The following is a 13,114-nucleotide window of genomic DNA, read 5'->3' as shown; positions in this document are numbered from 1 at the left end:
ATTTTTAAGTTATTTATTTAAGTAATTTCTATACCCAGTATAGAACCAGGGGCTTGAATTGAACCCTGAGATCAAGAGTTACATACTCTTCTGAACCAGCCAGGCGTCCCCAACCGTTTTATTTGAAAATAAAACACAGGTACAGAAAACCATGAAAAACAAAGGTTTAGTTTAATAAACTCTTAACAGAAAGTGAACACCCTTTAAACCATCACCCAGAGAAAGAAACAGAACTTTGCAGACACCCAAAGTTTCCCCACCCCCTCGCTGGGTTCTTCATCTTTATCACAGCCCCTCCTTCCTGGCATAAATGGATACTATGGTGCCTGATAATCATGTCCTTTGATTTTATTTTTGTAGTTTTATCATCCAAATGTGGATCTTTGGCCATTATAGTTCAGCTTTGCCCATTTTTAAGAATTTCATTTGCTTTTGAAGTTTCTTTCAGTCTTCCTTTCTTTTCCCTCAATTTAACCATTGAAGCATCCAGACCTAGATGCTCAATGCCTAGATTCATTAATTTACTAGGGATTTCAAAACAGTCATATCCAAATTCTGTCATAATTGTTGGAATAGTTTTACAAAAAGACATCCCTTCAGGGGTGCCTGGGTGGCTCAGATGGTTAATTAAGCGTCTACCTTCGGCTCAGGTCATGATCTCCAGGTCCTGGGGCTCCCGGCTCAGTGGGGAGTCTGCTTCTCCCTCTGCCTCTCCCCCCTGCTCCTGCTCGCGCGCTTCCTCTCTCAAATGAATAAATAAAATCTTAAAAAAAAAAAAAAAAGACATCCCTTCATCTTCTATTTCATTACCCTCTGATACAGTTCATAGAAAAACAGCAAGATAATGGATTCTTTTCCTATATTTATCATCTTCACTATAATGATTTGGTTTCCTATCATCCTGCAAAAGGGTGAACAATTAGTTACTTACACACCCCATTATGAACTCATGGATTTAAACATACTTACTGTTTATTAAATTATCCTTTTAATGCTCAAATTGTCCCAACTTTGGCCTGACAACTTGGCCTCTGAGTCCTTTTGACATTACCCTGATAGTGTTTCCTGGCTTCTTGCTATCTGATAAGTTGTTCAGGTTCACCTTGTACATTTCCTGCCCCAGACCTGGAATCAGCCATTTCTTCAAACTCTGGTTGCTTTCCATGGGAAATGGTATGTTAAGACCTAAGTGGTAGGAGTGTACATTGCTATAAGATTGGTCCATTGTTTCTAGATCTTTTCAATGGATAGGGATAGTAAATCACCTCAAGAGTTCATACTGATAGCTCCTACTCAAATTCCTGGCTAAAGGGTTTTTAACTTCTTCTGTATCACATCTGTACCTCCCATCTGCCACAAAAAAAAAAAAAATCTGGTTCTCAAGGACACAGGCCATGAGAGTATTAGAAATCCCATAATTACTCAGTTGCTTTACAGTCAACAGATTTGAAGTCCCGGGTAAATTAGCATACTTCCCCCCTTTCCTTCTACACAGTGGGCTACAAGAAGATAATATATAAACACGTGTCATCAGTCACTTCAGAAGACAGAAGTTTCCCTTGTGTAGCCCAGAGATGGATACGTGTCCCAGAAGCTTTGCGCAGTCGCCAGGCTGGAAGGTGGGGTGGGGGAGAGGGAGGACAGGGTTAGCCAGAAAAGGTGCTCTCCTCTCCTCTCTAGCCTAGCCCGCCCTCTAGTGGAGATGCTAATGAGCAGGAAACAGCCAGAGGCGGGTCAGACAGAGTCAACTAGCTGACATTTACTTAGCAATCACTAGGACAGGTCCTAAAATGGGTGCAAAAGGTAGAAAAGCTCTTTGTGGCTTTAAGTGGCTTCCAGTGTAGCTGGGAAAAGCATAAGCTGCCCAAATGAAAAGCACTTTACAAAATGTCACCAAGCAACATGCCAAATTTCAAAATCATGACAGGGAAGGTCAATAGAGTTTCTCAAAATGACTTAATTATAATTATTTTAAAAGAAAAGCTATTTTCTTTCAAGGGAACACATAGTATATCCTAAGATATAAATGCTCATATACATTTAAAAAGTATTATAGGGGTGCCCGGGTGGCTCAGGTCATGCTTTGATCATACTATACCTTTGTCATTAGTTCATGCAAGGCCTTCCCCATTTTATTATTTGTTTAATGACATAATGAACCTGGATTTTTTAGACCTTTTTAAAAAATATTTTATTTATTTATTTGATAGAGAGAGACACAGCGAGAGAGGGAACACAAGCAGGGAGAGTGGGAGAGAGAGAAGCAGGCTTCCTGCCGAGCAGGGAGCCCGATGCAGGGAGCCCGATGCAGGGAGCCCGATGCAGGGAGCCCAATGCAGGGCTCGATCCCAGGGCCCCGGGATCATGACCTGAGCCGAAGGCAGACGCTTAACGACTAAGCCACCCAGCCGCCCCTTTTTAGACCTTTTTAATGGGGAACTGAAACCATATTATTTTTGCATCCATCACAACACGCCACCAGAAGAACTGACCATCTTTTTAAAAAACCTACCGGGGCGCCTGGTGCCTCAATCGTTGGGCGTCTGCCTTCGGCTCGGGTCGTGATCCCAGAGTCCTGGGATCGAGCCCCGCATCAGGCTTCCTGCTCGGCGGGAAGCCTGCTTCTCCCTCTCCCACTCCCCCTGCTTGTGCTCTCTCTCTCTCTGTCTCTCTCTCTCTCTCGCTGTGTCTCTCTCTGTCAAATAAATAAATAAAATCTTAGAAAAAATAAAATAAAAATTAAAAACCGACCAATGAAACCTGCACAATTTCCCATGGCATAAAAATAGAAGACTGCATCATTCTAATGATATGTCTGTGTCTACCATATGGACCTTAATTTATATAACCAATATCCTCCAGTACTGTAGTATATTGGGCCTATTTGTTTCCAGTGTTTTACTATTATCACTAATTGCTATGCTGAACATAAATCTTAAGGCTAGATTTAGTATATAGGTCCCAGCTAGATTTCTGAAGTGGTGCCACTGGGTCATAAGGGAGTCCACTGATAGAGACAAAGTTTCCCCCAGATAAGAAATTCTCCTGGGAAAATGCAAAGGTGGAAACAGCACAGACTTTATGAGCATATTTGCTTGGCAGAAGTAACATAAAATGAGGCTGATCAAAAAAAAAAAAAAATAGACAACCAGGTTTGGAAGTTTGTATTTGAAACAATAACAATACTGAAAATCACTTGGAGGTTAAGAACTAAATGCTAATGGAGAAAAATATTTCCAGCAGATCAACTAGGAGAGGCAAGAAGTAATGAAAATTTGATTTTGGGTGGTGACGGTGAAAACAACTTCAACTAATTAAAGAATCTATAAGACTCGAGGAACTGTATTTAAAGGGCAAACAGGAGGGAAAGATTTTGTTTGTTTGTTTTAATGATTTCAGATCTTCCAGGCTGGATAACCCAGAAACCACAGAATCCTAAGGTCTCAATAAATGTCACAGGGAAACTGACAGTAAGTTACCTGACCATGAGAGGTGGGTGACCGGCAGAACCGACTACATAATTAGTAGAGCCCAGAGCAAGACGAAAATGCGGGGTGCTGGTTCAAATATTAAGAATTTCATACGGCGGGATAGCAGGACATTAAACCAAACATGGGGCCCTTCTAAGCGCAGAGCCCTGCACAGATCGTACGCCCATATGAGGCCAGCTCTAGTGACCAGAGACGGTAAGCTCGGCTCTAGATGTCTGACCACACCCTCGCCCTCCCAGGGAGGGTGAGCGGCAGGAGAGCCCAGGGGAACTAAGCGCCCTCGCACGCATCCCTGATCTTAGATTGCCCCTGGAAGAGCTCGCAACACTTCTAAGAGTGTGGACTGGAGGCGCTGAGGTGCGCCTTTGCACCAGGGCTTTTGCACTCGGCGCGGCGAAGTCACTCGACCTCCAGCCTAGGAGAGGATCCCGAGACGTGGCAAGACCTGGCCTTGGACTTAGCGGGTTACTCATAAACCCGGAGGAGGTACGAGGCGGCACTCGTGCACTCCCCGGACAAGTGGCCCGAAGCTGAGAAGCCCGCCAAAGACCGAGGGTCTAGGGAAGGTCTGCAAATCCCGGAGAGCGGAGGGGCGTTAAGGACAACTGACGGAACCGGAAAGGCCCCTAAAGACCATGCGTGTATTAGGGAGCGTCTGCAAAGACCGCAGAGGGAATCCAGGGGTCATCTAAAAAGTTGCCAAAGCAGCTAAGGAGTGGTCTAGAAAGGGCAGTCCCCACAAAACAAGGCTTCCGGAAGCTAAACCCGGAAGGGAGGGTGTGGAGGACTGGATCCCCATCTGTGACGTGAACACATCCCAAAGGCGCCGGTCATCCCTTAGGGCAGGACCGACAGAAGCTGCAGCCAGCAAAATAAAGGAAGGCTGAAACCGGAGGGCGGGTGGGGGGGAGGAGAAAGAGAGGCCCTTAGAGATCGTCTGGAAATTGCGAAGCCAAAAGAACTTGAGGGGCCGACAGGAAATTGCATCCTTCGCTAAGACACCTCCAGGTAGCGAACCACCAATTTCTTTTGTAAGCCCCGCCCCTCACCCATTAAGCGTAGTTCTCTTGTCTCTGATTCAGGAAACAGCCGGTTCCCCACTTACTCCTCCCAACTGGGAGCAAACGCCCCTCCTCGGTCGCGCGCTTTCTCCTCCCCTCCCATCCCTCACGCACTTTCTCCCGCCCACCTGTCTATCACTGTGCTCAGCTGTCCAGTTAGCTGGCCAAGGGGGCGGGGCCGTCAGAGGCAACGCGTGACGTTCGCAGTCCTCGGGCCGGGAAGCCAGGACATGCATGACGAAGGAGGCGCGTGACGGAGGAGCGGTTGGCCAGCGCCGCGGTGTAAACAAGGCCTCGCGCCGCTGCGGGTCCTGCGACCGCTCCTGGCTGGTGGGTGGTCTCACGCGGGGCAGTAACCGCCGGCTTCAGTGGGAGGGGCTTCTCGGCTTCCCCCCTGCCTCCCCCACTTGGCGTACACACCCCCGGCACACCACGTGGGCGTGAGGCGAGAAAGGGGGGGGTGTTAGGCCGAATTCTAACTTCATTGGTTGTCGCTGCTGCTGGCTTTCGCAAAGGAGCGCTCTGATTGGTCGGTAAGGGGGGGCGTCGGGGGTCTCAGAGCCCTAAGGCTTCTGATTGGCTAGATAAGATAAGCTAATGAGGCGCTTTCTTCCGCGAGGGGTTTTGATTGGTCGGCCAGAGAGGTTACCTGGGAATTCACCCACCCACCCCTCCAGGGACTTTGATAGGTGAGTTTGAGGTAGAAAACTGAGAAATTCCTCTTCAAAGGATTCTCATTGGTGAACTAGGGTAGCGCCCTAAGCTTCACTCTCTGATTTTTTTTGCTTCACAGGATTGGGGAAGGTTTGTGTTCCTGAAGCCTTGGGAATTGTCACAGGCTACAGAGAAGGGATTTCAGTCTCTAGGAAGGGTCGCACTCCCAAGAGATAGCTACCGCTCTATCTGGGGAGACCCTGGTGTTTCTAGAGCAGGCTTTGCTTTCACCAAACCCAAGGAGGTGACAGGAGGAGTCCCTGCACAGGACCTAATGATGCTGTGACCAGAAGATGGGATCACGGAACAGCAGCAGTGCAGGAACTGGGTCCGGAGACCCCTCCGAGGGCTTGCCCCGAAGAGGGGCTAGCCTGCGTCGGAGCGAGGAAGAAGAAGAGGAGGATGAAGATGTGGATCTGGCCCAGGTACTGGCCTATCTCCTCCGCAGGTAACTTACCCTCCGATGTGTCCCCACCAGGGACCACCACAGTCCCTTGATCCCAACTCCAGGCAGGGAGGTTACAGAGGATAGGGAATGGGATTAGCCCAGACCAGCTGTTCTGTTTGAGCTTCCCTTCTGGACACTCATGGCACTCAGCTCAATACCCAATAAGAGTAGTTCTTAATTAGGGAGGGTCATGAAGACAATTCGCTTTTGTGTTTGAATGGACTGTTCAGGGGGGCCTCTCTAGCTAAGACTACACAAGTGTAATCTATTTCCCAAGTAAGTAAAAAAATGAAAACGTTACTGTGATGGAAAAGGCGTGATGGGGGGGTAAGGAGAAGAGCTGGGGAGATGGGTGTTGAACTGTGGAGAAGTTACTGACATGTGATACGAAGCCATGTGGATTTACTTGAAAAACAAGTTAAATTAACCTAACTCTAACCCTGTTCTTGAGGAAAGAATGCTTTGAGGAAAGTGACCACCACCCATAATTGACTGGAAAGGTGTGCCATTTGACTCTGTTTTCTTAGCTGTGGCTTCTTGGGCAGAAGACAAGGCTGGGGATCCCTTTAGAATACTGTGTTCTATGCTGGACTCCTCAGGCAGAGGCTCAGAAGGAAATGCTCTCCGAATATTTAGTTCTCTAGGAAGTCAACTGAGTAGGTCTGTCAACCTCCATGGAATGTTGGTGTTCTCTACATCTGCTATAAGCATGAAAATTCATTTCCTACCATGTCTTATAGGAGACTGAAAATAATAGCCAAGGTCTAGTCAGCCTGAAACTTCAAAATGGGGACAGTATGAGGGTTTGAGGAGCAGGTAGTCTAAGAGCTGAATAGCCATTGACTCTGAATTTGGTTGGCTTGGGGAAGGGATCCTCCCTTTTATCATAGGCATCTCTCTACAGAGGCCAAGTGAGGTTGGTGCAGGGCGGAGGTGCAGCAAATTTACAACTCATCCAGGCCCTCTCGGACTCGGAGGAAGAGCATGACAGTGCCTGGGATGGTCGTCTGGGGGACCGATACAACCCACCCGGTAAGAGAAAAGGCAGACTGAGACCCTAACATTGGAAGACTTTCATTAAAAACCCTTTTTCTGTTTTTTGCAAGAACAGTAGGTGAAGTTGAAAGAAGGTGAGATAATTCAGGGAACGAGGGAGTCTCTGCAGCCCCAGTCTATTCAGCTGCATAGCTGGTGGGAGCATAGTTCTGGGGCTGGAAGACCTAGGGTGGAACTTCTCCTTGGTACTCACAGTGGATGCAACCCCTGACACCCGGGAGCTGGAATGCAATGAGATCAAGACCCAAGTGGAATTGGCCACAGGGCGGCTGGGGCTCAGGCGGGCAGCCCAGGAGCAGAGCTTTCCTCAGATGCTGCACCAGGTAAGACTCTCCACCTCCAACCAGCCTGGCAGCAGGCCTCTCAAGGTAGCCAGAAGCTCTCCATGCCCCAGAGGAGAGGAAAGTAAACCTTCCAAGGAAGCCTCAAGTGCTGGAGCTGGAGAGTGCTTAGCCAGCCTGCATCGGCATTTGGTGGGACTTACGAGTGTGTGCGGTGTCCGTTTCTGTAGCAAGAGCAATATCTTTGGAGGAGGGGGCTTGGTGCGGCTGAAGTGGCCCTCTGTTTCTGCTAGCAATATTCCCCAATCCCTTCCTTTAGAGAGAACGGGGCCTCTGCCACCGGGGAAGCTTCTCCCTTGGAGAACGGTCTCGAATGATGTCTCAGTGAGTATGGGGCTTGGTGGAGAGACTCTAAGGGCCAGATAGGTCTTATCCCTTAAATGTTGAAGGGACAGGTGTTAAGAGGATCCTCAGGGATATTAAAGTTAGGTCGAATGGGGTCGAAGCTTGAGAGGAAACAAACTGGAAAAGTGTAGAAATTGAGAGAACGATTGAATGAATGAAAGAGAAGGGATCGTACCCAAGCCAAAAGGGAAGTCCACCCTTGTACTCACACCCAGCTCTGTTAGGATTCTGCTAACCGGGACGTTCCTCGTCCTCTGCTCCCTTTACCTTCACTTTCCCTCTGCTTTCCCAGCTTCTTGCCCAATGATCTGGGCTTCACTGATACCTACTCTCAGAAGGCTTTCTGCGGCATCTACAGCAAAGATGGTCAGATCTTCATGTCTGCTTGTCAAGGTACCAGACCCTGGTCCTACAAAGTGCCCCAGAACAAGGAACATACGCCCTGACGGAGACTAGCAAGCCTCAGACCCAGGGAACTCAGACCCTGGGTTAGGGATGCTTAGCCAGAACACGTTTCCCATGATCAAGGGAAGATTCCACAGACGTACAGAGGAAGGAGGTCAGGTCTAGAGAGGATACAAGGAGGGGGTTCCCTAATTCTGCCTGATCCCCACTTACCCAGACCAGACGATCCGACTGTATGACTGCCGGTACGGCCGCTTTCATAAATTCAAGAGCATCAAGGCCCGGGACGTGGGCTGGAGCGTCCTGGATGTGGCCTTCACCCCTGATGGCAACCACTTCCTATACTCCAGCTGGTCTGATTACAGTGAGTATGCCCAAGAATTCCACTGGCTCTCCAGCCCAGGACCCGAAGCCTCCAAATGCCCATGTTCTCTGTGCCAGGACTCCACGCCTTCTCCTGGGAATATCACTCCCAGGGTCTGACACCCTTACCCTTTGTTCGGTTTCCTGCCTAGCTTCACTTCCACCCTCCTTCCCCCAGCCCTGAAAGATACCTTGTTTCTCTTGCCTTTCTTAGTTCATATCTGCAACATCTACGGGGAGGGAGACACTCACACTGCCCTGGATCTAAGGTACTGGCTTCCCTCTGGGCAGACTCATCAGAAACTTCTCAAGGAAGGCTCTCCAGGAGCAAACCTCGTGAACTGGAACTCCTGCTTAGAGGGAAAAGTACACTGGTTGCAAGTGTCTCTGTGTGGATTCCTGGGAGGGAAGGCACCCATCCTTGTCAGCCAGAGGACCAGGGTAAAATAGATGGTTGCAGGATTATTTCGGGGTTCTCATGGAGGTGACTCACATTCTGGGACGTGTTGGCAGGACTTCTTTTTCCCCTCAGAAGTACACCTTACAATCCTCATCCGATTCTGTGTAGATTAACAGAGGCTGAGGGAGGTCCACTTAATCCAGCTCCTTCTTTGCTCTTTTCAGGCCAGACGAGCGTCGCTTTGCAGTCTTTTCCATTGCTGTCTCCTCAGATGGACGGGAAGTGCTAGGAGGGTGAGTACAGTAGGGGATGTAGCCCTCAATCAGTGAGCTAGGAGTCCTCCCGGAGACCAGCTCTGATCTCACAGACTGTACTGGACACTGCTATCCAGGCAGCTATGGAGAATAGCCAGCCCTTTTCCAAGGTCAGCGTTTACGAACTGCTTCACCTCTTGCTCACTGTTTCCCCAGCATGAGATGGAGGGTCTCAAACCTCCTTGCAAACATAGCTAACTTTTTTCCCACCTCCTGTGGAAAAAGAGACCAGGCCTTGCCCCTCAGCGGGACTTTGCAACAGGGACTCTCCAGAGCATACGTAGCATTGGTCCTCTCAGTTCTGGCTCCAGGACCCTCTTTATGCCTTCGCTTTCAGGGCCAATGATGGCTGTCTCTATGTCTTTGATCGAGAACAGAACCGGCGCACCCTTCAGGTATTTGCTCCTGAGACTCAGAGCCTCTGCCTCCTGGTCCGTGGCCTATTAGAAGACTGAGAGAGAGAGAGGTCCTAGGTATTCTGGCTTCCTGCTTCCCTAGATTGAGTCCCATGAGGATGATGTGAACGCAGTGGCCTTTGCTGACATAAGCTCCCAGATCCTGTTCTCTGGGGGTGATGATGCCATCTGCAAAGTGTGGGATCGACGCACCATGCGGGAGGACGACCCCAAGCCTGTGGGTGCACTGGCTGGACACCAGGATGGCATTACCTTCATTGACAGCAAGGTGGGCAGGGAAGCAGACCTGCACGGCCAGGTTACAGGTGTCCAGGAGCAGTCAAGGGGGCTGAGCGTGGGAACTCCCCAAGCTCCTTATTAGTTCAGGTTTGCAAGAGCTGGAGTTTAGGGAAGGGGTTTAAGCCAAGAAACATGAGATCCTTCTGTATTCATCAGTCCTCACGGATCAGGGCAGGGCTTTCTGTAGAAGGAAAGACAATTAATCCAGGATAGAATTGGAGGCCCAGCCAGTGCCCTGGGCAAAGAAGGGGAAACCTAGCCAGGGGGTGGGTTCTATGGTAGAAAAACCTGTGACGAGCTCGCCTGGATGAAGAAAGAGGCAAGGTAAGTCAGAGGACTGGCATTCTTACCTCTCATCTGGAGAAGCAGACCTAGAGGGACAGACACCAGTGTTCACAAGCTCTGACACCTTGTTATCCATCTGGGGATTCACAGGGTGATGCCCGCTATCTCATCTCCAACTCCAAAGACCAGACCATCAAGCTCTGGGACATCCGACGCTTTTCTAGTCGGGAAGGCATGGAGGCCTCACGGCAGGCTGCCACACAGCAAAACTGGGACTACCGCTGGCAGCAGGTGCCCAAAAAAGGTGAGCAGAGAAGGGAGAACCCGAGATCTGGAGAGTAAAGAGTCAGGGGTGGCAGTTCAGATATCTGACCCCTGGTAAGGCCTGGCATGGGCACAGTGGATGTGACTGTAGCCTGGGGCCCTCCCCCCCACGCCCCCTCGCCAGCTGTTAACTCTATGTTTGTCAAACGGTGGGGAGAGTTGGGGGTTCCCAGGGCTGGGGGCTAGGGATCACTCAGAACCAACTAAGACAAAAGCATTTCAGTATCTTCACAACCAGCAGAGCCGCGTTGGTGAATATTAGGTGGAGAAAGAGCCACCCATTGGGGATTGAAAAGGTGGCCATCGGTGAGCATCGATCTTTGCTCAGGACTAATGGTACAGGAGAATCCAGGCTCCCTAACCTAGGGCTCTATGTGCATCCCTCCCAGCCTGGCGGAAACTGAAGCTCCCAGGGGACAGCTCCTTGATGACCTACCGGGGCCACGGGGTGCTGCACACCCTCATCCGCTGCCGATTCTCGCCCACCCATAGCACCGGCCAGCGGTTCATCTACAGCGGCTGCTCTACCGGCAAAGTGGTCGGTAAGGATCGTATCAGAACAGGGGCCTGGGAGAGGCACCAGCGTGTCTCTGGCATTTTACCTGTAACCACCAGTAAGCGCCGTAAAAATCCCAGTGGTGACTATGAGTGAAATTTAATTTAGCGTGGAGCAGGTTAGGCTTCAGCAGAGAAGGAAAACCTTGTATTCATCAGCATTGTAAATTAAGAAAGGGAAGATAGAATTCTAGTCAGTAAATATAATAGATTGCCAGAAATACACTCAGCTCTGTTTTGTAGCCAGTCAAGGAAAGAAAGAGATGACAGATGAAAGGTAGGGGGGGGATGGGGACAAAAAGACCGCAGCTCGGAGTAAGGGACATGCGGCCGCTAAAGCAGGAAGCGTGTACAGAAAGACACAGAAACACACCTCCAGCCATAAGGAGCCTAAGCCACTGCCATAGCTAGGGAGGCACCGCAGGGAGCCCTGCTCAGAAAGAGAGAAAGATGCACCCCCGTCCAGATGAGGAAGAGCAGGTTCGGACCTCTAAGCAGACAGCCCATTGTTCACTTTTGCGGGGCCTTCCATGTCTTGTGGGTTTCTTAGAAAATTGCTGTAAAGAGCTTTAAAACCACATTGTGCTTTCTTAACTGTAGACCCTGTGACATTTAGCTAAGGGCCAGGGAGAGATACCCAAGCTCTGCTAGGCCGCACACTGAACCCGAGGTAGGGGAAAAGGGAACTGCAGCATCCTCTGGTGTGGTTGCTCCCCTGTGAAAGCGGGGAAGTTGCCTGAGAGGCAATAAGCAGTGCAGCTCAGGAACCGTGAGGGGTGCTTAGAAGGTGCCCTGGCTGCCCCTTTTCCACTCTGGCCGTCCCTGGACAGTGTACGACCTCCTCAGCGGCCACATCGTGAAGAAGCTGACCAACCACAAGGCCTGTGTGCGTGACGTCAGCTGGCATCCCTTTGAGGAAAAGATCGTCAGCAGTTCGGTGAGGCTGCGAGGGGCGGGGGGGGGGGGACCAGCGCGTGTCCGGGACTTTGACCCAGGCGGGGCCGCACCCCTGACTGCTTGCCCCCTTCTGCCCCGCAGTGGGACGGCAACCTGCGTCTCTGGCAGTACCGCCAGGCTGAGTACTTCCAGGACGACCTGCCAGAGTCTGAGGAACCTCCCCGCGCCCCTGCCCCAGTGCCCCACCCCTCTACAGCCTTTTCCTCGCCCCAGTAGATCTGATCTCCAGTCCCGTCCACGGGTGAGCCTCTGACAAGCTCTCTGCCTCTTCCTGCCTTTCTCCCTTTTGGGAGATCTTTGGGGAGTCACTGGCATTGGACAGGGAGACCCACAAGCCCAGGCTTTCGGGCCCTCGCTGAGCCCTGGAAGATCCTCCCCAAGGGGCAGAGTGGTCTCCTCATGCGCTCACACCCAATTGGCTTGGTTCTCTATCTCTGGCCAGAGCCCAAAGGACTGCTGTTATCTGAGGTGTGGCCCTTTGTCAGCAGGAGAACTGTCCTGAGTGTTTTTAATCATGTGTGGATGTAAATGTTAGCTCCTAGAGTAGATGTCAGGTCTGAACTGAGCTGTCAGCTGGGCCCATTGCCCTGGCCTGTGTGTTGAGGACTAGACTGGCCAGTTAGGCCAGGCGTCCCGGCCATTATTCCAGAGGTCCTGAAGGCTAGAGCTCTAGCCTTTTTGGAGAAGGTGGGATGAGTAAGGCATGTCCTCAGCACCCTCCTGGGGTGGGAATTATGTTTTCTCCCTCTCTGTCTGGGTCTTTGGGGTGGGACAGGCTGTGGTGTGAGAGGCTCCATGTGGCCCCACACAGGGCAGGCCCTCCCTCCCAGACTGTTCCTTCATGCTGGAGGCCAGCAGCTGCAAGGAGAGATGTTGAAGTAGGACTCCTTCGTCCTCTCACTGGCTTTGGCTCCCTCAATAAATTCTCTGTGGGAACCTGGCTCAGTGTCTGTCTCTGTCTCTTTTTCCTATCTGAGGTCTTTTATCCTCTCCCTTCAAGAAAATAGTCTTGACAAAGCCTTCAGATATGCTTCTCTATGGGGAAAAATCCCCCTTTGATGCCCCCAAGATGAAGAGAAATACCAAAATCATTTGTTAACTGAGCTCTGCAACAGACAACTCCCTCACTGAACTTAGAAACTTGTAGCAAGTAGAAATCAAGGTAGCAGGGAGTAAGCACAGTTTAGATTAGAGCCTGGAACACCCACATCAGCTTTGTTCTGGGGATGGCCTTGGCGTTGGTCCGGTCTATGAGAAGAAGCAGCCCAGAACCGGAGAGAACCTGGTGGGCACTGACTCGGGGCCCCATCTGGGTGCTTCACACCCAGGACCTCATCCACCCTCCCAGCCACACTTCGTA

At 50.5% G+C, this 13,114-nt stretch overlaps 1 protein-coding gene across 3 annotated transcripts; it reads left to right on the top strand.

Moving 5' to 3' along the window:
- The first annotated feature begins 4,780 nt into the window (after positions 1–4,780).
- On the top strand, positions 4,781–12,690 carry DCAF11 (DDB1 and CUL4 associated factor 11). Of its 3 annotated transcripts, none has more exons than XM_021695659.1 (15): positions 4,781–4,882; positions 5,508–5,714; positions 6,619–6,746; positions 6,966–7,093; positions 7,371–7,435; positions 7,749–7,849; positions 8,079–8,225; positions 8,439–8,493; positions 8,849–8,917; positions 9,276–9,333; positions 9,437–9,622; positions 10,069–10,222; positions 10,632–10,784; positions 11,628–11,734; positions 11,836–12,690. In XM_021695659.1, exons 2-15 carry the CDS (start codon positions 5,560–5,562, stop codon positions 11,968–11,970), a joined length of 1,641 nt encoding a protein of 546 aa, XP_021551334.1. In that variant the 5' UTR covers positions 4,781–4,882; positions 5,508–5,559; the 3' UTR covers positions 11,971–12,690. The 3 variants fall into 3 exon arrangements, with proteins under 3 accessions (XP_021551334.1, XP_021551335.1, XP_044774268.1); XM_021695660.2 differs by having other exon boundaries at positions 4,785–4,882; positions 5,535–5,714; XM_044918333.1 differs by lacking the exon at positions 4,781–4,882 and having other exon boundaries at positions 5,292–5,714.
- Positions 12,691–13,114: the final 424 nt, after the last annotated feature.

Source organism: Neomonachus schauinslandi, chromosome 9, assembly GCF_002201575.2.
Source record: "Neomonachus schauinslandi chromosome 9, ASM220157v2, whole genome shotgun sequence".
Taxonomy (NCBI): Eukaryota; Metazoa; Chordata; class Mammalia; order Carnivora; family Phocidae; genus Neomonachus; species Neomonachus schauinslandi.
Note: the sequence above shows the minus strand (reverse complement) of the source record. Positions and strands in the feature narration are given on the sequence as shown.

What these genes read in the sequence shown, in the direction of transcription:
- DCAF11 (XM_021695659.1), top strand. Translation starts at nt 5,560, where the DNA reads ATGGGATCACGGAACAGCAGCAGTGCAGGAACTGGGTCCGGAGACCCC. An exon ending in TTCCTCAGATGCTGCACCAG is followed by an intron (nt 7,094 to 7,370) that starts GTAAGACTCTCC and finishes CCCTTCCTTTAG; the next exon opens with AGAGAACGGGGCCTCTGCCA. An exon ending in AAAAGATCGTCAGCAGTTCG is followed by an intron (nt 11,735 to 11,835) that starts GTGAGGCTGCGA and finishes TCTGCCCCGCAG; the next exon opens with TGGGACGGCAACCTGCGTCT.